Raw genomic sequence first — 26,381 nt, 5'->3', positions numbered from 1 at the left:
ACTATATACAGCTGCAGAAATGGCCTTAAGGTGGTGGTGACCTCTCCACCCCTGAACCTGGGGGAAGAGGGGAGGCTGGCTGTGTGATGAATTGGCCTTTTAAAGAGACGCCAAACACAACTTTCCGAGGTTTGCTGACTGGGATGATCTCATTGCGGTCCCTAGAAGGAGCCTTTTTGCCTCCTCATGCTGGAACATCCGTGATGCAGATAGAACTCCAGGCCCTGGTGCAGGTAGCTGAGAAAGGGACTCCAGGAAGACTGGCCAGGCTGTACTCTTTAGGCCGTGGGTGCCTTGTGCCGCTGACTGCAAGCAGAGTGTGGAAGGGGGCTCTTGCACCTGGAAGGCTGGCTCCAAGCCTGCACCGGCTGCTGGGGCTGAAAGAGCAGCTTTGGTTTAAAAGGACAGGGGTAGGAGGGGGGCGACGGATGGGCCAGGAACTTGCTGGATGTCAGCAGGCAGGGTGTCTCGACAGGTCTCTCCCACCGTGAGGAGTCCGGTGGAGTCGTCTGGTGCCTGGCATGCTGTGGGGTGGAGGCTCCCGAGGAGCTGGAAGAGGTTGGCCGCAGCTGCTGCGTCCCCCCTGGCAAGTCAGGCCTCTGTGCAGAAAGACAGGATCTTGTGGTAGGTGAGCTGGGGGGACTCTGCACGCCCCGGGAGATGCTGCAACAGAGAGAGCTGCCTCAGGGGACTTGCAAAGGCGAAGGCTGCCCTCATGCTTTCCAGGGGGAGGGGGGCAGGTGCTGCCCACGTCTCATGGAGTGCACTTCTTCTTCCGCTGCCTATGGGACAGGTGCTCAAGTGGAGGGCAGTGGCTGCAGATGAGGGATGCTGCAGCAGCTTCCTCGGCAGAGCTCCCCCCTCCCCGTACCTCGTCCAACAAAACCTTGGGAGTGTTGCACAGAAAAAGCGGCTCTTCCCTCCGGTTCGTTACAGTCAGCTCTGGCACTTCCAGCGGGAACTCTGGAGGAAGGGGGGGAGAGGAGGAGAGTGTGGATGGGCCTGCCAGCAGCAGTGGGACCCCAGAAGAATTTAGGGTGTGAAGCTAATGACAGTGTCACTGTTAGAGGCACAGCATGCTTGACTGCAGGGCCGCTCCCCGCTGTGCAGGAACGTACCTGGCAGAGAATTCTGCGCTGGCACCTGCGAGGGTGCGTATTTCCACACCTTGAGAGAGGAGTCATTGCTGCAGCTCTGAAGCCTGAGCAGATGCTGGGCTTGGGTTTTCCTGCGGATGGGGATCCGGCTGGGTCGAGGTACCAGAATCTCCAGGCTGAAGGGACAGCAAGAGCAGAAGCACTGACACAACAGGCCTCCAGTCCGTACGGTCAGACACCCCTGGGAAGGTGTACTATTGGCTCTTAGTTCCTTGAGTGTGGGGAGGGGGATGTGGGAATGCACACTCCCCAGGATGGCCCTTTCAGACAGTCAGTGGCACAACAGGGAAACCAAGGAGCTCCTGCTGCGACCTCCACTGGGCATGAACACTGGATTACTCTTGTCACGCATCAGTTACCTGGATGGCTCTTGCAGCTTCTCACTGTTCAGTCGCCTTGAGAGATTCTGTAGACACAGAGAGAGAGAGAGAAAAGTCAGGAGGGAGGCAGCACACAAGCCAAGCATTCTGAGCACTTGGCTTGCAGATGTTCCGGGTTTAAGAGCGACTCATTGGGGGGGGGGGGGGGGGAGGGCAGCTGGATCTTGGGGCAGGGAGAAAGAACAGAAACCAAGGCTCATGTTTCTTGGCAAATACGGTGCTGTCATGGAAGGGGAGGCTGGTAAGGAGGAGACCTTTCCCTGGACCAAGGCTGCAGCCTTGCCCTTGGATTCCTCTCCTGGAGGAAAGCTGCCAGCAAGCTAAGGAGGCGGGTCTTGTAAAGCAGACTCCACCCCCTTCCCCCAGTTCTCCCTTTACCTGGAGCAGCGCCAGGCTGCAAGGTGGAGAGGCCTGTAGCTCCTCTCGAGAATGCTCTGCCTTTTGCAGTCCACGGCAGGCAGCTGCTAAGGTGTTTGCCTTATTACCCACAAGGAGTCCATGGTGGCCAGACCCTGTGCAATCAATGAGAGAGGGGGAAATGGTATCATTCTCATTTGCACAAAGCGAACATTTGCCATAGGGCCAGGATTACAGCACACTTAACTGAAGCTCACAGTGGCTCAGAGCAGGAGAGATGCTCAGGCCAAGAGAGGCCGTGGTGTAGGCAGGGCCATACTTCGTTGCCCTTCTTGATGCCCCCTGGAAATCAGACACCCCATAGCAGCGTATCATCCCCACAACTACACCTGCAAGTCACTCGGTCAGACAGCATTTAGCTTTAGCTTCCCCAATAAGAACAGGAAGCTCTCATTGGACAGTAGCAGGCTATGCATGTGGAAGTATCCCCCAGTGTTCCTGAGGCACTCACTGACAGAGACCCAGGCAACCCACTAGCCGCAGGAAAAGTTCCTTGGAAAGTACAGTCAGCATGTACTGCCTTAACACAGCCCCCCCCCCCCCCCCCCCCCCCCCCCCCCTGCAACAGCACAACACACTAAACAAAAATGGCCCAGGGAAACGGCATCTGTTGAGCTGGCCCTTCCCTTTGCCTGTGCTGAGACTGCAGCGCTTTTCCTCCTCTACATGGTGCTGCTTGCTGGGGCTGGGCTGATGAAAGGAGGCAGCGGAAACAATGGCAGGCAAGCCCCACCTACCAACAGGGGTGGAACCTGCTGCTCACCACCACTTGCATTCTTTTCTACTTGCAGTGACCATCGGAGTCCTCAGCCTCTGCCACCTGGACAGTGCGAACAGTCTAGTTCTTTCGCATGAGATTGTGTGTGGTGGGAGAACACTGAAATAAGAAAGGCCTTGCAAAGGAACATTAAGGCCTGCTTCAAAACAGATGGAAAGCTAGTTTAGCAAAGGTGCCACTGCTGGAACTGAAGCGTAAGAGTGCTGGCTCTGTTGGCCTTTATGCAGGTCTGCAGCTCCCCATACTGCATGGTGGCTTTACCTCCCAGGGCAGTCCCCTGGAGGAAGCTGTGCCAGTCCACGGCCATTCCAGCTCCTCCAGGATGTTTCTTGCAAGGCCTTTCTTATTCCAGTGTTCTCCCACCACAGACAAGTGGACTGTGTGCCCTCTTCTGCCTGTACCACTTGGGAACCTACCCTCTAGAGCTCAGGCACCTCTGCATGCACAAGACTGGCTCTTCTCTTGACTGAGAGGCAGTACAGCAAATTTTAGAGGGGGGAACCTGGAAACTATTCTATTTGTCCACTGGAGGGACTGGGGGAAGATTAATGTATTTGCAGTAATGGAGAACGCTTGATGCAGGAACTGGTTAGCCTGACCCTGGAAGCGCAACTCTGTAATCCTCCACAGACGGCTGGAGGAGCAAGATCTATTCCCCAGCTTGGTAGTGTTCAGCCCTGCCGAGAGGGCACTGCTCTGTAAAGCTATCACTTTCCAACCTGCATCATTCCCCAAAAGTCCCAACTCAATTTCCTTCATGGAAAACAGTCACCCCAGAAGGTGCCTCAGAGCGCCGGCCAGTTGTGTAGTAAAGGGGAAATTAAAAAAACACGACTGAATGAAGGAGGTCCTACATAATAATTATCTGTTAAAAGCTTCACACTTCTTTTAGCCAAATGTTGCTCCAGGTATCGAACTTGTTTTAAAAAGCATGAAAACATCCTCTCAGTCATGTGAAACTGAACAAACTGCAGTCTAAAATGGGAGAGACTGAGCCAATAGGAAGCTCTGATCTCACCAAAGCAAGGAGAGGAAATGGCGTGTGTATCTCCTTCAGACTTGATTTGAAGGAAGACTTGAAACAGAAGAAGATTGGATTTATACCCTGCCCTTCACTACCCAAAGGAGTCTCAGAGTGGCTTACAATCCCTTTCCCTTCCCCTCCCCACAACAGACACCCTGTGAGGGTAGGTGGGGCTGAGAGAGCTCTCTTGAGAACTGCTCCCAAGAGCCATGACCAATCCAACGTCACATCAGCAGCTGCATGTGGAGAAGGGGAATCAAGCCCGGTTCTCCTAGGTTAGAGTCCGCACTCCTAACCACTACACCAAACCGGCTATCAGGACTTCTGAGACCCCTGGTGGCTTTCTCTTTAAAACTGACTGTTATGACATTTCTTTTACTAAAGGTTTTTACGGCATGTCATTTGGCAGCAAGGTAGGGGAGTATCTGGGAGACAGCAGTGCGTGCCCCATTTACCTACAGACCACAAGCTGGGAAATAGAATTGAATTGCATTAAGCGGCCCATTCTGTGTAGCCCCAAGGGGTCCACTTCTGACCTGTCCTGAGTCCTGAGGCAGAATCCACTTTGACGAGACCTGTTTGGTTCTTGTCAGACCAGCCTCAGTGAGTCACACTTAAAAGGGCCTATTTGACAGCTGAAAAGAACATGTGCCAAAGACAGATGCCCATGCTGGGCTCTTGTCCTGGCAACTGTGTCCTGGAAGAGTGCTCCTAATGTTTCGTTTTTGAGATGACTATTGGTTTTAATCAAATCTGTTTTGGACCAACTGAACGAGCACTCTGAGGTGAACAACTGAACGAGCACTCTGAGGCCAGCACGAGGAAGAAGAAGAAGAGAAGAGATTGGATTTATACCCCGCCCTTCACTTGGAGTCTCAGAGTGGCTTACAAACTCCTTTCCCTTCCCCTCCCCACAACAGACACCCTGTGAGGTAGGTGGGGCTGAGAGAACTCTTGACACAAACTGCTCTTTTTCAAGGACAGCTGTGCCAGAGCTTGTGACTGACCCAAGGTCACATCAGCAGGTGCAAGTGGAGGAGTGGGGAATCAAACCCGGTTCTCCCAGATCAGAGTCCACACACTTAACCACTACACCAATCTGGCTCCTACGAGCTACGCCCTGCACTCTGTAAGAAAAGCAGCAGCCTCAGAGATGGCACATGGCTGTGTTCAATACTTTTACAATTAGGCAGCCTCACACAACAATGGTGTGTGTGTGTGTGTGCGCACGCGTGTCCAGGGGAGGGGGAACTGGAGCAGCCTGAATGCCGACTGGAAGCTGCAGCTCAAGCAGCAGTTCTTATGTTCCCTCTAAGCTGAGTTAGTGTGAGCTAGCTCACACTTTTTTAGCCTCCAGCTCACACATTTTTGTCTTTGCTCAGGAAGGATGGCTCCAGAGAAAGCTAATTTATGCAGGAGCCAAACCGCTCGCTCACAGCTTTAATGCCAGTAGCTCACAAAGTAGGATTTTTGCTCACAAGACTCCATGGCTTAGAGGGAGCATTGGTTCTGGATTTGGTCTCTGTGTTCTAATCAGAACTGCAAAGATGCCACAGGGATTAGGGGTACAAAGGCGGCGAGACTTAGGAACCAGAGCAGTACAGGTGGAGAGCAGTAGATAGTTGTCTAAACTGGGAGAGATCATTCCCACACACAAACTGAGCAGCTGTCAGCAGGGGGACTTGCAGCTGCTGCCGCCGCCACAGCCACCTGGTGGGGCAATAAAAGCAATGAGCCACAGGAAGGCAGGCAACCTATGATGGGCAGGAGTCTGTGAATTCTGCCCAGTCCAGATTTCCTGTCTAGCAGGATAGGCACCCAGGGCCTGGGAAAGCAAACCGTGGGCTTTGCTCGAGCAGGAACAAAGGTTAATTCAGCAGAGGAGCTGGAATAACAGCCGCCTTGACCATGGGGAAAGGGGAGGTAAAAATGTTTTAAGAAATAACACAGTTGGGGTGGAGCTGGAGAGTAAGTGGCTGGAGCCTTTACCAGCAAGTAAAGCAGGTACCTGAGAGACCCGAATTGCTTCCTCTGCAACATAATCTTCCCCACAGCCCCTCTCTGCATTGGCTTAATATCCTGCCAGGTTGGGTAGGAAAAGGGCTACCGCTCTCCCTCTGGGCAAAGAGATCTGGCCCAGCAAGGTCAGTCTCCAGAAGACTGACCTTGGTTGTCAGTGGCCACGTGCCTAGACCTTGGCTACCCTGCCGGCACGAGCAGCCGTCTGGAACTAGCAGGGATCTCCCTGTTAGCGTTAGGACACAACGGCCAGCAGGCATGTGGCCCATTGCCCTTGGCATCCCTGGCGGCTGATTCACCCAGGCAGCAGTGGCAAATCGAGGTTGCTCTTGCGGAGAGGCAGTCCTTGTTCACCGAACAAGAGCGTGTGCATGTGGCAGCAGAGGACGGGATACGAACCTGACCCGCTGAGCGTGGCTGAGAGGGGGCAAGGGCCGAGACTGGGAGGCAGCTGGAGGTGGGAGACTGCCCACCCTGAGGGAGGCACCTGGATGCTGCTCATGGTGGCTCGCAGCAAGGTCTGGTGCTGATGGTGCTGCTTCTCCTGGACTTGAGGCTCTACGCAGGAGAGACAAGCAAAAGGCCAGGTGAGACCAGTGGTCCTTCTGCCTCCCTGCTCTCCAAGCTCCCACCTCCTCCTCCTCCACAGAGCCGGCCCGAGTGCGCTCCAGCCAAAAAGGCCCACCCAACACGAGCAACAGGCACAGTCAATAAAGAGAAGGGAGGAAAGATCCACTCTCCTGTCTCAAACTGAGCCCAACTCCAGATGTCTTACATCAGTGCTCAGTAATGAAGGAAACAAGGAGCCAGCTGTCCTATTTCTTCAACAGACAGGGGCTGAATAGCAGGAGCAAATGTATAGCAACAGGGCCCAGAGTGCCCTCAGATGCGGAATGGAGAATTAGGCAAGGCCGACAGCCACAAGAGGGGTAAAAGGTCCCAGCTCCCATGTGAGTTACTGTCAGGCTCAAACTCTCTGTAGCTGGCAGTCAGGACAGCAGGAGGACCAGCTCCCAGGCAGGCAGGCAGGCAGGCTTCCTCCCTCCCCCGTTCTGCCTTCAGGGAGCCCCCGTCAATTCTGATCAAACCCAGGAGGTGTTCTGGAGGCTCTGGACGCAGTTGCGGGTGACTGAACTCTGGAAGCACAGCAAGAGAGGCAGCCCCATTCTCCCCCCCCCCCCCCCCTTCAGCAAGAAAGAACGTGACACTCGATGGCACCTGGTAAGAGAATTAGCTGGTAGGTGGGTGAGAGAGAGGAGCAGACCGTTGATCCTGCTGCATCAACTGCTCAAAGCGCCCTGGCAATGTCTACATCAGGGTGGGCACACACACCCCCCACACACGTGCTGGCCAGACCATTTTGCTTGGTACACAGGGCTGGTTCTCTGCCCCAAAAGGGTGATCTCTTGAGGTGATGGCAGTGCCGCTGTGGTCGGTGGTGTGGGAGAAGGCAATGGGCATGGCTCCTTCCCTTCATCACTTGCTGAGTCCTTGGCTGGGTCCAAGGCAAGCCCCCTGAGATGCACAACCCTTGTGTGTGTCCTCTCCACGCCAACATCTTCACAGGACAATGTTGTTGTTTTTAAACCAGCACTTGGGTCAAAAAAGGTTGCCTACGCCTGCCCTCAGCAGCAAAGGGAGAAACGAAGGGAACTGTTTAGACTGCTCTGGGCAAGACAGAGCTTCTTCCTCTCTCAAGAGTGGACTGACCCTGCCAGACTGCCGTTGGAATAGATGGAACAGGACTAGATGGGCTGACTGCATAAAGCAGTTGTCTGCATTCACATCTGTCTTCTGCCCAACAGACAAGGCTGAAAAGACTGGAAACCCCTTGGGTGCAGGAGGGATGGAGCCATTCCAACAAGCAAGCAGAAGCAGGAACGATTCACATTAAGTGGTTTCTGGTGGCAGAGCCTTTTTGCAAGTGGCTAGATTCAAGAAGGGGACGTGACTGATTGGGTGTACTGACAGAGCTGGGTAACCTTGGAGTCACCAATCAGTGGACTTCAGGAATAGGCTTAGGATTTAGGACTGGGGAAGCCCTGCTAAGATGTCTTTGTTCAGCTCTGAAGCTAAATAGATGCCCTTGGTCACATCACTCTTTCAGCCTCATCTATGTCATGGGACAATTGCAAGGATACAGACACTGCCCTGAGCTCTCTGGAGGAAGGGGAAAGGGTGTGGGGGGGAAGGGGGGGGGGGGGGATGAGGGTGACTGAGCAGCAGCTGACCTTGGTGGGAGGTGCTGGAAATGCAATGGAAAACAGCATGGTGGTGGGGTTAAAGTGCTGGACTAGGACATGGAAGACCCAGCTCTGAATCGCTACTCAGCCAGGAAAGCTTGCTGGGTAACCTTGTGCCAGCCTAACCTACCTCTAAGTACGACTGTTGTGAGGATAACAATGTTGTAAGCTGCTTTGGATCCTCAATGGGGGGGGGGGGGGAGAGTGGAGTATAAATAGCTAAATAAAAATATATCAACCCCAGAGACTTGTTTCAAAATCGGTATTCCAATTTTACCTGGTGAAGAACTGCCTCTTTCCCCCCAGGCCCAACTGTCCATTCCTTACATGGGGAAGCACAAGTTTTGCTGCCCTGCCCAAGCTGTAGAAGACTGGCCTCTCCCAAGGCAGGGGAAGAGGAGGGGCCTGCTCAGTTTGACAGATGGACAGTTTGCACTGAAAACCACCTTTATTTCTGGAGAAAGAGGCGTCATGCCTTCAAGGGTGCCACTGTCGGCAACAGATCCACTCCCTCATCCACTGGATCACTCCTGTTATGGATCCACCGGGCAGCTTACCTCGTACAAGTGCCAGCACCCTCGAGACCCCTTTCTGGGGGCTCTGTCCCATGCCCATGGGGGCAGGAGACCGGGAGCAGCTGAAGGTGAAGCTAGGAGAGGTCTTGACCTGGGGAGAAGTCTGCTGGCTGTTGCTGCTCCCGCTGGTGCCATTGCTGAAACTCCGGGTCCGGCACAGAGAATTCTCAGAACAGGAGGCAGAAAGCACACTGGGAGGAAATGGGAAAAGTCAGCGTTAAGAGCTGGGGCAACCATCCCTGAGCAACGTTTTTGCTTCCTGGCATAACACACAAGATTTTTGGAACTAGACCCACCTGTCTGGATTTACCTCGTGTTCTCCCCCCGCCCCCAGCAATCTGTGCCACAAGTGAAGGTGCTCCGATTCTCACGTGCAGCTCCATGCATCCTGTATGTGTGGGTCTGAGGACTGATACACTAATACTGGCCTCAAAAGGACACCACAGGGCATCTCCGGTTCCCCACTGATATGACATGCAGGGAACTGGCATTTGTTAAGGCAGCCGCTCCTCCTGGGCACCCTCGTCTCAGGTTGGGAGGATGGGGGGTCTGCGTCACCCTCACAGCCCCCGTGTGTGCAGTGATGGTTCCCCACAAGGGATTACTTGGGTGTGGGCTGGTAAAGGAAGGAATGCAACACCTGCTCAGGAACCTAGTCCCCTCTGGAACTTCCCCCACAACCACAGCCAGCTTTCAGGTTCTCCATGCCTCCAAGAGATAAACAAATCCACCACCACCACCACCCTTCCAATAAACTTGCTGCTAGGAAGAAGAGGGCTTTTTGCTTCCTCCGCCACATGCAATAGCATGCTAGGCAAGGGCTTGGTTCTGAACATGCTCGGAGAAAAGACCTACGCAGTCATCTTCCAGAGCTGCAGGTGGCTGGCTGCACCTGCTGAGCAGCACAGCAAAGCCTTGAAAGTGGGTTGGCTGGGGAGGGAAGAGATACGTGCACAGGTACAACAGGGTCCAAGTGAGTCTGCGAGAGAGAAACCCAAGTCCCTCCCCTTCCCCACCCCACCCCCAGTCTGGCTGCGCTCCGAGAATCAAAGTGGGTCATCCCTGCGGTACAGCCACCTGACACCAGGGCCCCAGTCCAGTCTCTTACTTGCCCCCCTTAGGTGGGGTTTTGTTGCCCTTCCTCCGGCTGTAGCCTGCCAAGCCCCGCATGCCACGCACATGCTTCAGCGTCCAGGCTCGCAGGTTGCTAAGGCAGCTGTGTTCAGACAGGACAATCCGCGGCCAGGGGTTGCATTCCGCCATGTCCAGCACTGCGACTGCCAGCGCCCTTCCAACCTGGGTATGGCAAGAGATGTCACTTGACCACGGGTACTGTGGCCAAAGTATGCGCTTTCTAGGCAGGGCAGGAAAAGCCAAGGAACACCCTGTGCTGTAGCTGCTGGGAGCCATTTCTCTACAACGGAAGGACAGCTGGAAGTGTCAAGGTCCTCTGACAGCCCATTTGTGCCCCTCCCCCCTTTTCTGCCTGCTGAGACCGAGACAATAACCCAGGGTTGCTCAAGGGCCAGGCCCCAGCCCCTCAATGGGCTGTCATTTACTGGATACTGTTGGAGGTGGTTGATGTCCCAGTACGAGATACCATATCTCTTCTGCTCCTGGCCCGTGTATGTGTTTTGTGCCCTTTCATAAAAGAATGCACCAATGGAGAAACCACAGAGGCAGCTGGGAGAATCAGAAGCTTGATACGATGGTCAGAGAGGTCTGCCAGGCCTGGAGAAACACAGGGGCCCTCTAATGTGGACTGGGTCACTCATCAGTGGCCTCTGTAGGCATGAACTCATGAAGCTGCCTTATACTGAATCAGGCCAATAGCCCATCAAGGTCAATATTGTCTACGCAGACTGGCAGCAGCTCTCAAGAGTCTCAGGCCGCGGTCTTTCACGTCACCTGCTACCTGAACCTTTCCACTGGAGATGCTGGGGATTGAACCCGGGACCTTCTGTGTGCCAAGCAGATGCTCTGTCACAGAGCCGCAGCCCCTCCCCCAACATGACCATTCCTGAACACTGACTGTTCCATTCCCTTGCATTCTGTCAGAAAGTCTCCCTTGGGGGAGGTCAAGGTACCATTAGTAGGATGCTCGGCACTTAGTGATTAAGATCCAGGCTGTATGGAGCATGCCAGTGCTTTGTGGGCCACAAAGATAGGAGGGTTACAAAGCACCAGGCAACCACAATAGAGGAAATGTGACACGGTGCTTTGTCAGCTCCTTTCATCTATTCTCAAAACTTTAAGTTCCATTTCCTGTTAGGATGGAGTGGCCTTCCAGGATGTGACCCGCGTCATTTGGAGGGGCTTCCATCTTGCACTGAAGCAAAACCCTGGAACGATGCAGCTTACCTAGGATGCCCTGGGTGGGGGAGAAGAGAAAGGGGGAGACTGGTACCTGCTCAAACAGTTCCGCGGTGTATTTAGAGGGGAATGTTGGGAGAGGCGGAGGGGTTGCCCGGCCATTATCATGACAGGCTGCCGGAACAGTATTCACCGATCGCCCTGTGTTGTAGTTGCACTCCAGTGTGTAGCTAGAAAACAGAGGCAAAGGCCATCATTATTGACACACACACAAAAAAAAGCATTATGCCAGCTATCAGGATGTGATCACGTCAGAGACTGAGGACAGAGAAATAGACAAGCACCCAGTCTGTTACAGGACAGAAAGAGAAAAATTAGTAGCACTTAAAAGGATCCATACGTGATCACCCACCTTACCTCTGCTCTGATTTGCCCTCCTGTCAAAATGGACTGGGCCAGGTGTGACCTGTCCCACCTTGAGTTTTCCTTGCTGTCACCCCAGTCCTAACACAGCATTGGCCTCCCCTGCCTCTGTAAGCTGAGCGGTGCAACTACACTTGTGGTCCAAAGAACACGGAAGTGTGAGCCAGCTCGCTCATTCTGCCAGGGTCCTTTAGGGAGCAACTCCCCCAAAAAACCACCCAGGAAGGTGGAGGAGACGGTGATCTTCCTGGGAGAGTCATTCCATGAGCCAGATATTGTCACGTGTTCTTGCCCTTTGGTCTGAGTCTTCCCTATGGTAACAAAGCCTGGTCCTGTGCCAGAGGTGGCTGGCTTCTGCTGGTCTGCAACTGCACTGGGCAAGCCATAGTTCTGTCAGAGCTGTTCTCTCAAGGGCAGTTCTTTGGAGAGCTCTCTCAGCCCCACCTACCTCACAGGATGTCTGTTGTGGGGAGGGGAAGGGAAAGGAGTTTGTAAACCGCTCTGAGACTCCGAGTGAAGGGCGGGGTATAAATCCAATCTCCTCCTCCTCCTCCAGTCTGCAGAGCAAGATCTAGTATCCTAGTAATCCCAACTTTTGCCCTACGCCCCCAGACCTGGTGAAATTTTAGAAGCCAGGAAAGCAGGCAAAGGTGCAGGTTTCTTCCATCTCCACCTCTGCCAGAAGGATAACCATGCAAGCTACATGACAATTTACTTGGAGTACATAACATTCAGGGTTCTTCGGACCAGACTTTAGGGCTCCCTTCTAAAGACCAAAGCTGCCTGGTGATTGCACGAGTGAAAGGGGCAAGCAGACGGAAATGCAGTAGAGGCCCACCAGAGCGCATACCTGTGAATGATGCCTGATGCCTTGTAGATGGCCACCCGCCCACTGCCCTCCTTAGATTGTCCATCCCGCTTGTCTCTGGCGTACATGTTCTTTTCTGAGAAGTTGCAGCCCGCAAAGTCAAAGTGAGCTGAGTTCAAGGAGATGAGTTTAGGGAACAGCATGTTCTCAACCTGCAAGATCAGGCAGAGAGGTTGGGGCAGGGGAGGGACCACTGCATGCACTGCAGAAGCCGAGAGACCATCTGCCCCCCCCCCCCCCCGGGGGGAAGCATGGCTGGCAAGAAAGCAACAATCCAAAGAAACCGAGGCCAGCTGAGAGGTGGCCCCTCACAGACAGGGATTCACAACTGACTTGGTGGCAGCTGGAAAATACCTGCAGAAGACTCTTATCAGGCATCAAGTACTGGGGCCAGCAGCATCAGCCAGCTGGCGAGGTGGAATGGCCAGCCACCATCTCCAGCTCAGCCCAGCCTCAAGCAATGGCCATCTAACTGCTTCAACTCATTCCCCATATCTTTCTGGCTTTCATGCTTCCTGGGGAGCCAATGTATATGCACCGTGGAGAAACGGCTGCTGGGCCGGGAGTGTGGATGGGAAAGAAGTGGAGACATGGGGGATCAGTCAAGAGGCTATAGCAGTCCCAGGGCCCTCCAGTGAATAAGCCACAGGAGATGAAGCAAGTCTGTGTGATCAGGCATGGCATCACCTTGGAAAGCAGTCCTTTGACCCAGCCACCGTGACCGACAACAGCACTGCTTCAAGTGGACCTGGGGACTGTGCCGGGTGAACCCTGAGCTCATCCCTGAGCAGAGGACACCTAGTATGTAATATCATTTCTGTTGTATGTTACTTTTCTGTAGCTAGTATGAGGCTGAGAGCCAATTTGGTGTAGTGGTTAGGAGAGTGGACTCTAATCTGGAAGAACTGGGTTTGATTCCCCACTTCTCCACATGCAGCTGATGGAATGACCTTGGGTCAGTCACAAGTTCTCTCAGAGCTGTTCTCTCATGAGCAGTTCTTGAAAGAGCTCTCTCAGCCCCACCTACCTCACAGGGTGTCTCTTGTGGGAGGGGAGGAGAAGGGAAAGATTGTAAGATGCTCTGAGACTCCTTGAGGGGGGGGGGGTATAAATCCAATCCTCTTCTTCACACACAGAAAGCCACCAGTCTCTAGGTCTGCACCACATGAAGGACAGCAGCAGTTCCTTTAGTTCTTACCTATCTGCCGATGGGTTATAACACACTACTGTACACAGCATTCCACCAATGCAAGGCATATTACAGTGACAAAACAGTCTCAGTTCCGTGTGCTGCCTTTAGGTCCAGCTATGTACTCCAAAATGGAGATGAGCTGCCCCAAGTAGGGATTAGCTGACTAGTAAATAGACAGCCAGTGTGGTGTAGTGGTTAGTGTGTCAGTCTAGGATCCCCACTCTGCCACAGAGACTTGGGTCAGTCACACCCTCTCAACTAACCTACCTCCCTGGGCTGGGGTAAGGATGAAAGAGAGAAGGGGAGACTGATGTAAGCCCTTTTGGAGTAAACAATAAATAAATCCTGTACACACACCCTTCCCTTTCCAACTTGTTCCTTTAGACAGTGCTCTGATAGAGCACCCTGCTGCCAGTCAAAGAGCCCCTACAAGGACCAAAAGGAGCACACAGCTACATATGACCGATCTCGTCGGCTCTGGCTGGCCCCTGGATGTTCCCTCCACTCCTCACCTGGTAGGCCTCATCAGTGATGTTGTTCCCATACATGAAGCAGCCACGCTTGGAGGCGTGCCCATGGAGGTCGACATAGTAGGCTAGTCCACTCTCCTGAGGTGGGATGGTTTCAGCGTCGGGCAGGGGGCCCTCGGCTTCGCTCTCACTGTAGTCGGGGGTCGGGTCTCCGGAAAAGAGCCAGGCATCCTCGTCCTTGCTCCCCAATGCCTCCGAAGGCTCGGGATCCTGAGATGGGGGGATGCAGGCATCTCTGAGACGGTTGCGGAGGTTGTTGGCTTTCTCCAGCTTGGAAAGGGGGGCCTCCTCAGCAGGGAGGCAGTTGCGTATAGAATGCTGATTTGTTGCCTTGGTGCTGAGGGGGGAAACGTGGATCTGCCAGTCAGGGGAACCAGGCCGAACGCGGCTGTGAACGTGGTGGTACAGCATGACAGCCTTGGCCCCGTATACAGCAGGGTGCAACTGTGCATCAGGGTCCAAATACTGCCGGTTGAGGTTTACTCCACGGGAGTCTGTCCTGTGGGGGAGAGAGGGAGCAATTTGGGCGGGGAGTCAGGCCGGCTGAAGACGCTTTCTTCCCTGACACTGGGTATGCTCCCCATCCCCGATTCCATGCTGGACCCATTGCAAAGCTGCAGCCACTGCCCCTGCTGAGCCAAATCATGTCAAACCTATCGCTACTTAGCAACCTGACCCACAGTGCCCTGTGCCAGGAGGGAGGAGGCCTAAGCCTACATTCCTCCAAACAATGGAGGCAGAACTGTGACAGGAAGTTGATTGTGCCAGCACTATTCGTGGCAACCTATCCCAGGCCACTAGCTGCTGTTTGCTGTTGTCCCAAGGATAAGCACGGGCACTGCCAGGGGAACCAAAACTGATCTGATGTGGAGCCTGGAAGGAAGGTCTCAGTTACAGAGTGTGTGTTCAAGAGCCACCTGACCATGTCTTGCTGGCTCTGCTAAACCTCTTCAAGGGCTAGTGCTGAACACAAGCCCCAGCCAGCCTAGGACTTGCTCCCCTCCCACCCACCCACCCACACTACTGGCTGCACAGGTGCCAGTTTCCCCCGCTCCCTAAGACCAAAGTACCTGCAGCAACACTCACCGGTAGTGGCCCCGCATCACTCCATCGGGGTTCAGCATAGGGATGAGCTTAAAAATGTACATGCGACGCAGCATCTGGGCTCGAGGGTCTTGCTCCCGCAAGATGAATTCCAAGAAGCCGTTGAAGACAAAGCTGGAGGGTGTCTCCCCAGGGTGAACCCTGCTGCTGAGAAAGAACACCTGGCCAAGGGAGGGGGGGGAGTGAAAGAACTAGAGATACTTCCTGGGAAACACTGAGGAGCAAGAGGGCGGCTTCCCTGCTCACTGCTGCCCCTCCCCACCTTACGCTTCAGGAGGCATGGGCCAAAAAAACACCCCATTTAGCTTGCCATAGTTGCAAAGACCATTTGCAGCACTTAGCTATAGATCTGTGGCTGTTTCTATGGACTAGCCATTTTTATTCCCTCCGGCTGGTTCCTGAGCAAGCCCCCCCCCCGGGTGCCTAAGTAAAAGCCTCCCGGGATGGGTCAATTCTGCACCTTGAGCACAACATCCCCCTGCTGGGACGGCACACACCAACTCACTCTCTTTCCCACAAAGCGGTGAGGTCGCGGCGTGTTCATGTCAGGGAACAGCTTTTCCAGCCGGGGCTCCCGTTCCTCCAGCATGCCGTGGCATGATGTGATGGTCAACAGGTCCACACGGAGCTTGTCCAGGGAATAGCAGAGCAGCTCCCGATGGTAATAGATGGTATCTAGCAAGCTGGAGAGGACGGGCAGGTCCCATTAGAGTGGATCAGCGCCTGCTCAAATGGCACCACCCTCCAGCTCTGCCCACTGAGCCTCAGGTGTCTGTCTGGACCAACCCCAGCCAGCATGACACCACAAGGCCAGAAGGAAGTCCCAGAGGTGTCTGACAGCTGACTGGCTTGTCCCGCCTTATCCTTGCAGAATACAAGCCCCCTCTATTGGTCCTTGCTGAGCCCCTTGCAGAGAGCCAGGGTGGACGTTTGGAAGAGGGCAGCCTTCTCTCTAGTGTGACAGAGCTGGTCTCACAGTGCCCCAAAGGTCTACCACTGGGCTTATTGCTCCCTGCCCTTGGCTGTTTGCTAACTCCCCGTATCCCGCTTGGAGGGACCGCCTGGGTCTGGGGAGGTAATCAAGTCAATCACTTACGGCATATCCCTGGATGGGGCCTCCTCCTTTCTCCCCTTTGCACGTCCTCCTCTAGGGCACTTTCTTGCTCTGTGGGCGGTGGGGCGTGGCTTCCCCGCAGCCTTTCTAGGGTGTGCGCCTGCCCTCCGACTAATTGCGCTACAACGCTGGACACTGGTTCAAATGGACAAGTGAGGGTCCTGCTGAGTTTAGCTTTCCCCATCCTGCTGCCCACCCTCAGCTCCACTCAACCCTTTTCAGTGGTTCAGTCCCAGCCCCCCCCCCCCATTCCAGCACAGGCAGCGACACCAAGCTGAAACAAAACAGGGCATCTGGCGTATGTTTTCACAACTCAGAAGTCACTTCCTCAGCTGCACTGATGATGAAGAAGAATAGATTGGATTTATACCCCGCCCTTTACTACCTGAAGGAGTCTCAGAGCAGCTTACAATCTCCCTTCCCCTCCCCACAACACACACCCAATGAGGTAGGTGGAGTTGAGAGAGCTCTTTCGAGAACTGCTTGTGAGAGCTCTGAAAGAACTTATGACTGACCCAAGGTCACACCAGCAGCTGCATGTGGAGAAGTGGGGGATCAAACCTGGTTCTCCCAGATTAGAGTCCATGCTCCTAACCACTACACCAAACTGGCTCTCAGTGAAGTGAGCTCTGTCTCGCAAAAGCTTAGGCTGGAATACATTTTGTTAGTCGTTACGGTGCCACTGGACTCTGGCTTTATGTTGCTGCTACAGGCTAAGATGGCTACCCATTAGGAATTAATGATTCTTTTCTTCCACTACCATCTAGGGCAGCTCCAGATAGTAAGAGGTCGGAAATGAAAAAAGCCAACAAAGAATGACGACTGTGCCAAGATGTGATAAAGAGTAGGGGAAGGAACCTCTCTTCCTGTTCAGATCATCCTTATTCCTACAAAAACTCATGTCTTCTAAGCAATGGAAACCTTTACCTAAAGGAATCACAAGAGAAACAGCAGAGCCGCTGATCTTAAATAAGTACTTAGACCTTAGCAATAAGACCCTGGTATAATCAAGGCAGAGGAAAATGAGCCCAAAGCCAAATCAGGCTCCCAAGTCTAACTGTGCCTTGGCTGAAGTATCTACCCACAAACATATAAGGTATCTTTGCTATGGAAACAAGCCAGCGGAAGGTAGAGGAACTGGCTGCTCAAGTCACCTTGATATGAAATCAGGCACAGTAGGAGGCTCATAAGCCTACCTTCACCCCCAGTTCCCTCCTGGCACAGAAGAAGCCTCCAACGTTATCAAGCCCTGGGCCAACACTATAGACTCTCCTGGCTGGACAACAGCTGCTTTGCCCATCCAACTACCAGAGTAGGTTTGCTACTTCCACATTTGCTCACCTGCACTCTACAACCAAGAAGCGGCTCCCTATCTTTCCTACAGCATGTGAGTGCTTGAACAATCTTTGCACTGTGTGCCCACAGAAACAGCAGGCTCTCTCTGCAAAGAAAAGAACAGCCGCTTTTGCCTATCTAGGCAAGGAGTCCCTGGACATTAAGGGGAAGGAAGAGAAGGGGGTGGCACCTGAAACACAGAAGTTCTTTTAACTGGCCCTGAACAGCTGGAATGGGGTTAGCTGCAGGGAAAACATGAGGCTGCAGCTTTGCCCTCCTTCGCCACGTGCAGGGCCCCAGGGCTCTCCAGCACCACTCGCAAGCTGCAACATTACACCAAGCCTGGGACATCAAGCTCTTGTTGGGTGGTCCACCTACCGCAAAATGGTGATCAGAAGACAAATGGGACCAAAGTTTCTACTCCATTTTTTACCCTGCCCTTCTTCTAAGCAGCTCAGGGAAGGCCTTCCTCTCCTCCACTCTATCCTCACAACCAACTTGTAAAGTAGATTAGGCGGACAGAAAGTTACTGAATCAAAGTTTCCCCGTGATCTTCATGGCTGAGTGCAAATTTCCTGGAGTCAAGTCTAAAGCTCCAACATCTATACCACGCTGCAGCAACAGCAACACCATGGCTTTGGGCCTTTGGGAATCTTTGGACAATCCAAGACCTCCCACCCCACACCCAGGGCCTCTCCCACAGTGAGAAAGTGCCTGGCTGTTCTTCACACGGCAACTGCACCAGGTCCTTGACTGCCTAAGAGGGAGTGTGGGGGTCGCTGCTGCAGGTCATGCTCACCTGCTGGGAGAGAGGTGTTTGCATTCTGCAAAATGAGCATCCAGCTGCGCCAGCATGTCCTGGCACTCCGTGTAGGAAAAGGGATAGCAGAAGGCAAAGTAGGTGGTGGCACCTCGGCAGTCCAGGAAGCGATGCACAAAGGACAAGACGAATTGGGTATCCACCATCTGCACAAGAGGCAAAGCAGCTGCTGAACTGCCACTGTTCAGGCAGGATCCCTGCCCACCCCCCAGCTCCACTGCCTGCAACTTTACAGGTAGCAATGACCACAAGCATACTGCTAAGGTGCTGCCATCCTGCTGCGGCTCTGGACTGAAGAAGCTTCCCTCCCCAACAGTGTTTGGATTACATACCCAGAAATTTCTGCTCACTGCCTCCCCTCCATCTCTTCTGTGTCTTTGCAATGCCTATTCTCAACCCCTCCCACACACTTGTTTTTGCAGAGACACAGACATGTCTCTCGGCTCTTTCTGGACCACTCTGAGATGTACCTTCCAAATTTTTAGAGAGGGTGAGCTGAAAAAATGCTAGAGGTAGCGAGAAACCTGATGTTAGCTGGCACTGAAGAACCAGAAGTACTTTTCAGATTGACAAAACATAAAACCACGCTTTTCAAAGTTGGTAGAAGAAGAAGAGGAGATATTGGATTTATATCCCACCCTACACTACCCAAAGGAGTCTCAGAGCGGACTACAATCTCCTTTCCCTTCCCCTCCCCACAGCAGACACCCTGTGAGGTAGGTGGGGCTGAGAGAGCTCTTTTGAGAACAGCTTTGAAAGATCTTGTGACTGACCCAAGGTTACACCAGCAGCTGCATGTGGAGAAGTGGGGAATCAAACCCGATTCTCCCAGATTAGAGTCTGCATTCCTAACCACTACACCAAACCGGCTCTCTCAGGTAGTACCTACCTGACTTGTGTTGAGAGCTGCAAGTTCTGACCAAGCACCCCTGCAGGGGGAATGAACAGGCCCCTGGGAATGAGTCTGCTTATCTCACTACTTGACAGCCCCCCACCCCTGCATCAGGGCAAAGCCTCGGGGGGGTTGGAAAAGCAGAGGACATTGTATGGAGGAAGGAGCATGCCTTCTGTTTCCTTTGAAGCCATCGCAAGGAAAGCAAAGCCACACAGCCAAGACTTCCGAGATGCCATTTGCTCCCTGTTGCCACAAAAGAAAGATGGAAGAACAGCCAAGCCTGATTTGTGGATTCTGCTTTCCAGTTTACCAGATCAAGTCAGGCCATTGATTCATTTGCTCAATACTGTATGGCGGCAGCTTGCCACCAAAGGAAAAAATCTTTCTAAGTGCCTGCCACCTGAATTCTTTAAACTGAGAAGAACCGAAGCTGAAACCTTCTGGTCAGAAAGCATGCACTCTTACCACTGATCCACAGTCCCCTCCCTAGCAAACATAAAAACACGTCAGGGTGATCAAGCTCCACAGCATGATGATACAAAACCAAGCTGACAGGTTTTCCCAAGGAGCCAAACAGGTAAGGAAAAATATTATTCAGGTTCTCAGAACCGTGGGAGAAAAATTCCAGTAGGAGAAATGTTAGTGGACTGACAGCTGTTGGAGTCGGGGGCCCTTGCCTTCCTGTTTCTGTTAACTGGAGCCTGCAGGCCTCACTCCTGCCTTCCCCTGCCATGTGCAGCCCAAGGCACACCCTGGATCATGCAAGTCCATGGTCCACCATCCCCCTTGGAAAAAGCCAACCCCAGTCATATGCTGCTTTCGGAGGCAACAGGAATGCAGGAGAGCACCCAAGTGCAGGCAAGCGTGAACCCCAACGCACCAATCTGGTGTTCTCCCCCGAGGGGCTTGCCACACGGATACCTCGAAGGCAGGCCGTTCACGGATGCGCTCCCAGCGGGGCCGGACAGGCACAGTCTTGACTAAGGGGGCCATCCCTTGCGAGTAGAGTTTGGTCTGCTTGTTCATGTTCACAATGTGGATCTTGATAATCTTGCCTGGCACCCCCCCTTTCACGCTAAAATAAAACCAAGATCTGGGCAGGGAAGACAAGGAGAAAAAGGAAGGAAGGTCAGACAGGTCGGCAGACAGGGCTCGGATTCTGTTCCCCAGCTTTTGGGGAGGTCATTGAGCATACTTTCCCTTATATTGCCGTCCACAGAGAGACCCACAGGAAGACAGAAACCATGTTTGCTTGGCACCTTGCTCATAGTCCCACTAGCTACAGTTCATCCCAGGACCCTCTGCAAAGGGGAGGATGAATGGCTGTACTCCAGCCAGGTGCCAATGGGGGATTCATAGAGCCACACAAGGCATCAACGGATACAATCCAAAGGGGTGTCAGCCACAAGAAGCAGTCAGTCTCCTACAACACTAGGGATGGGGGCTCAGAGCAGCAGCATTCCCTTGGAAAATCGGAGTAGCCCTGCACCAGAATAACAGAGGCACAGAGCAGGCCACTTAATACCAAGAGTCTCTAAAGAAAAAGGTAAAGGTTCCCTTGCTTGAAAGCCAGTCGAATCCGACTCTAGGGTTGCGGTGCTCATCTCCGTTTCAAAGCCGAAGAGCCAGCGCTGTCCCAAGACATTTCCGTGGTCGTGTGGCCGGCATGACTAAACACCAAGGCGCACGGAACACTGTTACCTTCCCACCGAAGTGGTACCTATTTATCTACTTGCAATTTCTTGCTTTCAAACTGCTAGGTTGGCAGGAGCTGGAACTAGAGACGGGAGCTCACTCTAAAGGCTGGAGGAAAACTTTGGGAACGGTAGCCCTGGAGGGTCCATTCGTCAACTACATCCTTGAAAGAGAATGCTTCATACCATCAGTCTTAAAAGGGACCCTGTGGGAGAATCCAAGCTTCCCCTTTCCCCCACAAGCCACAGATGCCCACTGCCTGCCTCAGCATCCCCTTCACCTGTTTCCATTCTCAAATTCAGTGTCTGCACAGTCCGGTTTGGTCCACACGTTGAATTCATAGTCAGCAATGGGAAGGGAGCAGCCAAACACCATCGAGGCAGCACTGCCGCCATTACCAGCACCGTCGCCTTCCCCTTCCAGGTGTTCCACCTTCTCCACGTGAGCCAAGTTTCCCGAGTCAAACTTGGAGCTGAACAAGAGGCCGCCGCAGCGTATCTCCATCATAACCTCGCCACCAACAGAAGGGGTTCATCCTCCTCTCTGCGGCAGGTTGTTACAAGGGTTTCCTATGGAGCAGGAAAGGAGCAGTCACTTTTGGCACCCAGAGAGCTCCATTTCCAGAGGGAAGAGGAGATCCAGTTGCTCCCCCCTGTCTTGGGACAGAGAAGTGGCATTAAAACTAACAGAGGAAGGGCCTGTTTTGGGATCTACACATCGCAGTGATCTCGTCTCCCTGAAATGCCTTCCCAAAGCACAGACTGCTGCAAAGACCAATCCTGCCTAGGTGTGACAAGACGCAAAACTTTACAGATCACCAGAATATGAAAATGAGACCCTTAACAAGGCTCCACACTGCCCTGCATGCACGCACACATGCAAAGAAATCCACCGGGAGGGTCCTTACCTGCTCAGAGCAGCAGGCTTCCAAGGAACCCTATTGGGCCACAGCTCCTCTTTGCCCTGATTCTCCTGGATAAGAGGGCATCAATCAAGACAGCACAACTGAGTATTTGAAACAGAAACACGGTTAGCCTTTCCACTCAAGGGGAGCATCTCACGTCTCCCCCACATCAAGCCTTTACAGCAAGGCCAGAAAGTCACTTGTAGCCGTGAGGTAAACGACTAGCCACTGGTACCCACACTGATCCATCATCATCATTACCATGGGGGTCACCTAACGAGGGTACCATGAAGAAGCAGAACCTCAGGCAGCCAAGGGGCTCCAGCAGCTGCCTCGGGAGGCCTGAGGTGGCCCCAGCCACTAAAGGGTCAGCCCCCCACCCCACCCCACCCCCGGGATCGGAGTCTGTCGGACACCCTGAAGGCGCGAAAACGACACCAAGCGTCAGAAAACGTAGTTCAGCCCCAGGAGAGGAGATCTCCCACGGGAAAAGCTGGTATGTCCGCTATGTGTAGTAGGCCTGCGACCAGGAGCGAACAAGCGGTGCCGGGTCGGCCCACCTCTACCCCTCCTTTCTGGACCCTGGAGCGGTCAATCGGGAGGGGCGTGGCCACTGGCCAGGACACGCCCCATGATTACCTATATTTGCATACACGCCCAGTACGAGTGGGTGTAGGTGCCAAAGTCATCATGACCACCATCCCAACCTTCCCTCCTCCCTCTTCCACGCTCAGGCCGACCTGCTACGCCGCCGCCGCCGCCGCCAGGGGCCCGGGCCAGGCCAGCCCTGCCCTTGCTCCACTACCTAGGCAACAGCACTGCGGCTGCTTATTGGCCGGCGCACACCTTTCTCAGCAACTCGGTCGGCCATTGGCCCGCGGGTTTTCTCCATAGCAACGAAACGCGCCATTGGCTGGCCGCGTCCCTTCCATGGCGACGAGGCTGTTTGGTTGCCACGGGGAACGGAAGAAGGCGGGGTCGACGGTGCTGCTGAAATTCCATCCTGTACCTTGTTGTGGCACGTGACACAGCCGGAAGGGGGACGGAGTCTCTGAGCAGGGGAGAGGCTGACGTGGTCCGTTTCGTATTTTAAAGGCCGAATCCCAATCTGCGTCTGATCCGTCAAAAATTAAACGCCGGGAGCTCAGCCTTTGGCCGTTGTGCGCGCCTTTCTTACACAACACCCCCTTCACGTGTTTACAAGTAATGTGTGGATGCATGGTCCCTGAAAACTGTAGGCTTCAGTTCTGCATGTTAATCTCTTTTCTGTGTCGACATGTTAAGATTACTCTCGATAAAAGCTTTAACCGGATCGTGACCGGGTAAAACTACAGGGACATCTGCTTCCTAAGCAGCGTTCTCCAGACTGTATTTCGGATCAAACAAAGGAGGTAGCTTACTCTTAAATTTTCCGAACGTGCACGCTTACTTTTTGAGTGCTCCCTTTTATTAGTTTATTTCTGGGTATAAATTTTGTTCAGTGGAGCAGTTTGGCAAGAGTGGGGGATTAGCTCAAATGGTAGAGCGCTCGCTTAGCATGCGAGAGGTAGCGGGATCGATGCCCGCATCCTCCAACAAGGACTTTTTCAAAGAGGCAGTCATTTTGGCCATGAATGAGCGGAAAGAACACCATCAGCTTTGCAGCAATATGCTCTTGTAGGATTCACCGAGATAAACGCGTCTTGCTTCCTAGGAGGAAAGATTCAGGTGTGTGCACACAAAACGTCTACCCAGAATTAAAGTTTGCATGCATGCACAGGAAAGCCAAAAAGACTGCCTCTTTGAGAGACCTCGTGTTCCTGTTGCCCTTCTCGCTTGCTCTGTCTGAAAAGGCGAGCTCATACAGACATGATAAAGTGCGTCAGTTTTCTGCGTTAAAAAGGAGAGACCAAGCAAACCTTGCCCGTCCGGTTTGGTAAGGCGACCGTTCTATATTTAATAAAAACTGGCGGCTCATTTTTATTTTTGGAAGGTGGTTCAAAATCTAAGTCGTTGGAGGATGCGGGCATCGATCCCGCTACCTCTCGCATGCTAAGCGAGCGCTCTACCATTTGAGCTAATCCCCCGTGCTATTAACTGGTTTCACTGAACTGAATCAAAACTTCTCTCCAGCAGGGGGCAAACAGGGCGAAAACAACAGCGAGCTCTTCTGCATGAGCACATCAAAACATGTGAAGCGTTCCAGTGCGTCTCCTTCTCTCCGCTAGGAATGCTGCAGCCCATTTAAGTCAGCCTTGGGCGAGGCTCAGCGAAGGATTTGCCGACCTGATTGTGTTGGAGCATCGCGCGCTTCGCTGGCCACTTACGCCTTTACTCCGCATTTAGGGAAGAGCTTTCCTGCCCTTTTTATAGAGGAATGATGAGAATATTCGTTGGACTTCCCACCTCGGCCACTCACAGGTTGGGGCTCAAACTTGCCTGAAGAATACCTTCAGTTAAGCTCTACTCCCCGCAGAGATAGGCAGTGAAGGAAACACATACAGCCCCTGTTCAGATGCTTGGTGCTCATTCGCTCAAAATTTCAGGGAGTGGCACAAAATCTATTATACTAAGTAATCTCATCGGTTCAATGCTGTCTAAAACCTCCAGTTGACTGCTTTAGAAAGTGTGTACTGGGAATAGTCATTATGGAAGACCATCACCAGTTGAACTTGATACCCAGATGCTTTTCTTTTGCTGTCAAGTCGCAGCCAACTTATGGTTTACCTGTAGTGTTTCAAAGTGAGAGAACCATTGCCTGCCTGCACCTGGAGTCCCTGGTATTTCTTGGTGGCCTCCCATTCAAATATTGACCAGGGCCATCTGCTTAGTATCCCATATCTGATACGATTGTATCAGCCACGGCTATTCAAGGCAAGGTGAACCAATGCTACAAGTCAATTTTAGGGACAGAAGAGGTGACTGGAATCTTCTCAGGGTTTCTGAAACAGACTGCAAGGCCCCATTCTCAGGGTTGTAGGCAAATAAATGCATCCCAAACCTGCATGGTGCTGAGCTAGCTCTTCGTACAAGGGTGTACAGGCCTCAGTCCTGCCCTCCTCCCCCGCCTTATCCTTTCTTTCCTATGGATTCTTCCTCAATCTACTGACAAGCACCATAGGCAGGAGGACCTAGTCAAAAGCATAGGGTGTTGTGCTTAAGAGACCTGGACTAGAGCAGGGGTGGCCAAACTTGCTTAATATAACAGCCACATAGAATAAACGTCAGGTAGGAACATAAGAGAAGCCAATGTTGGATCAGGCCAATGGCCCATCCAGTCCAATACACTGTCACATAGTGGCCAAAATACCAGGTGCCATCAGGAGGTCCACCAGTGCCAGGACACGAGAAGATGTTTGAGAGCCACAAAACATGAATAAATATTACACACATTTTTACTGAAAAAATATGCAAATTTGCTTTTATTAATGTTAAATTGATAACTTTAAATGGGGAGGAAGAGAAAGGTGGAAAGAAAGTGGAAAGCAAGCAAATAGATGGGCGAGGGAGAGGTGGAAAGAAAGCAACTTTAAATGTGTCCTCCAAGCAGTGTTCCCTCTAAGCTTTGGAATCTTGTGAGCAAAAATTCTATTTTGTGAGCTACTGGCATTAAAAGTTGTGAGCGAGCAATTTGGCTACTGCATAAATTAGTTTGCTCTGGAGCCATCCTTCCTGAGCTAAGACAAAAATGTGTGAGCCAGAGGCTAAGAAACCATGAGCTAGCTCACACTAACTCAGCTTAGAGGGAACACTGCCTCCAAGCCCCCCCTGCCGGCTAGCTTGGCTTGGCGAAGTGATTTAAACAGACAAATGCCTTCTCCAAGCCAACTGGCGGGGTGTGGTGTGTGCTTTGAGAATGCATTTAAAGTTCAAGTTGCCTTCTTTCTCTGTGCCGGCAGGGGAAGGAAAGACCAATTGGGGAGGCATGGCCCTTTCCTTCCCAAGCCACTCTAGTGGGAGCTGCACAATATGTGCGAAAGAGCCTCATGTGGCTCCCAAGCCACAGTTTAGCCACCTCTGGACTAGTCTAGGACAAACCACCATAATCCACTGAGCATGGGACCCACTGAGCTGCAAACCCCCAACATGCTCACTTGAAATCATCCATGTGACAGGCAGGGGAGTTATAACCACATGGATGTCAAGGCCAGAACCTCGGGCAGTACACCGAAGAAGTGCAGAGACCAGGAAACACAAGCCAAGCCCAGGGGGAACGTTGCTGAGCCCCTGTAGAACTTTAAAATCAAAATTCTACCATTTGGAAGGAACTGCAGCATAGAGGGAGGGTGCCATGGTTCCTGCTTTTCTGCATGCACACCGAGATCAAGAGGATGGCAACATCACCTGACTTGGATGGATAGGGCTCCTTCTGTGCTCTGACCCCATGGCTTGTTCCCCACTATGGTTGAAAGTATTTTCCCAGCCAACCCGGTAGCAGCTACCTTAGACCCATTTGGTAGGGGAAGAGTGTATTTTAAATACTGCCCCTATGTCCTCGAGAGCCAGTTTGGTGTAATGGTTAGGTGTACACTCTACCTGGGAGAACCAGGTTTGGTCCCCCACATGCAGCTGCTGGTGTGACCTTGGATGTTACAATTTTTTTCAGAGCTGTTCTT

The 26,381-nt window shown here is 52.8% G+C and overlaps 1 protein-coding gene and 2 non-coding genes across 3 annotated transcripts; 1 reads left to right on the top strand and 2 right to left on the bottom strand.

The window, feature by feature from the left end:
• Positions 1-7: 7 nt before the first annotated feature.
• AGBL5 (ATP/GTP binding protein-like 5) lies at positions 8-22,551 on the bottom strand. Its single transcript, XM_015415177.1, has 18 exons — positions 22,527-22,551; positions 21,790-21,854; positions 21,163-21,451; positions 20,109-20,280; positions 18,272-18,438; positions 15,529-15,706; positions 15,006-15,184; positions 13,902-14,418; positions 12,180-12,349; positions 11,001-11,136; positions 9,702-9,889; positions 8,576-8,784; positions 6,175-6,333; positions 1,916-2,049; positions 1,517-1,563; positions 1,119-1,273; positions 872-963; positions 8-663 (listed from the first exon to the last, which is right to left on the bottom strand). The coding sequence occupies exons 3-18, from the start codon at positions 21,387-21,389 to the stop codon at positions 592-594; spliced, it is 2,802 nt and encodes a 933-aa protein (XP_015270663.1). The 5' UTR covers positions 21,390-21,451; positions 21,790-21,854; positions 22,527-22,551; the 3' UTR covers positions 8-591.
• Positions 22,552-23,287: 736 nt separating this feature from the next.
• On the top strand, positions 23,288-23,360 carry TRNAA-AGC. Its single transcript has one exon. It is a non-coding gene; the product is annotated as a tRNA-Ala (tRNA).
• Positions 23,361-23,779: 419 nt separating this feature from the next.
• TRNAA-AGC lies at positions 23,780-23,852 on the bottom strand. Its single transcript has one exon. It is a non-coding gene; the product is annotated as a tRNA-Ala (tRNA).
• Between the last annotated feature and the right edge of the window lie 2,529 nt (positions 23,853-26,381).

This window comes from Gekko japonicus, unplaced genomic scaffold, assembly GCF_001447785.1.
Source record: "Gekko japonicus isolate JY-2015 unplaced genomic scaffold, Gekko_japonicus_V1.1 scaffold63, whole genome shotgun sequence".
NCBI classification, from domain to species: Eukaryota; Metazoa; Chordata; class Lepidosauria; order Squamata; family Gekkonidae; genus Gekko; species Gekko japonicus.
Note: the sequence above shows the minus strand (reverse complement) of the source record. Positions and strands in the feature narration are given on the sequence as shown.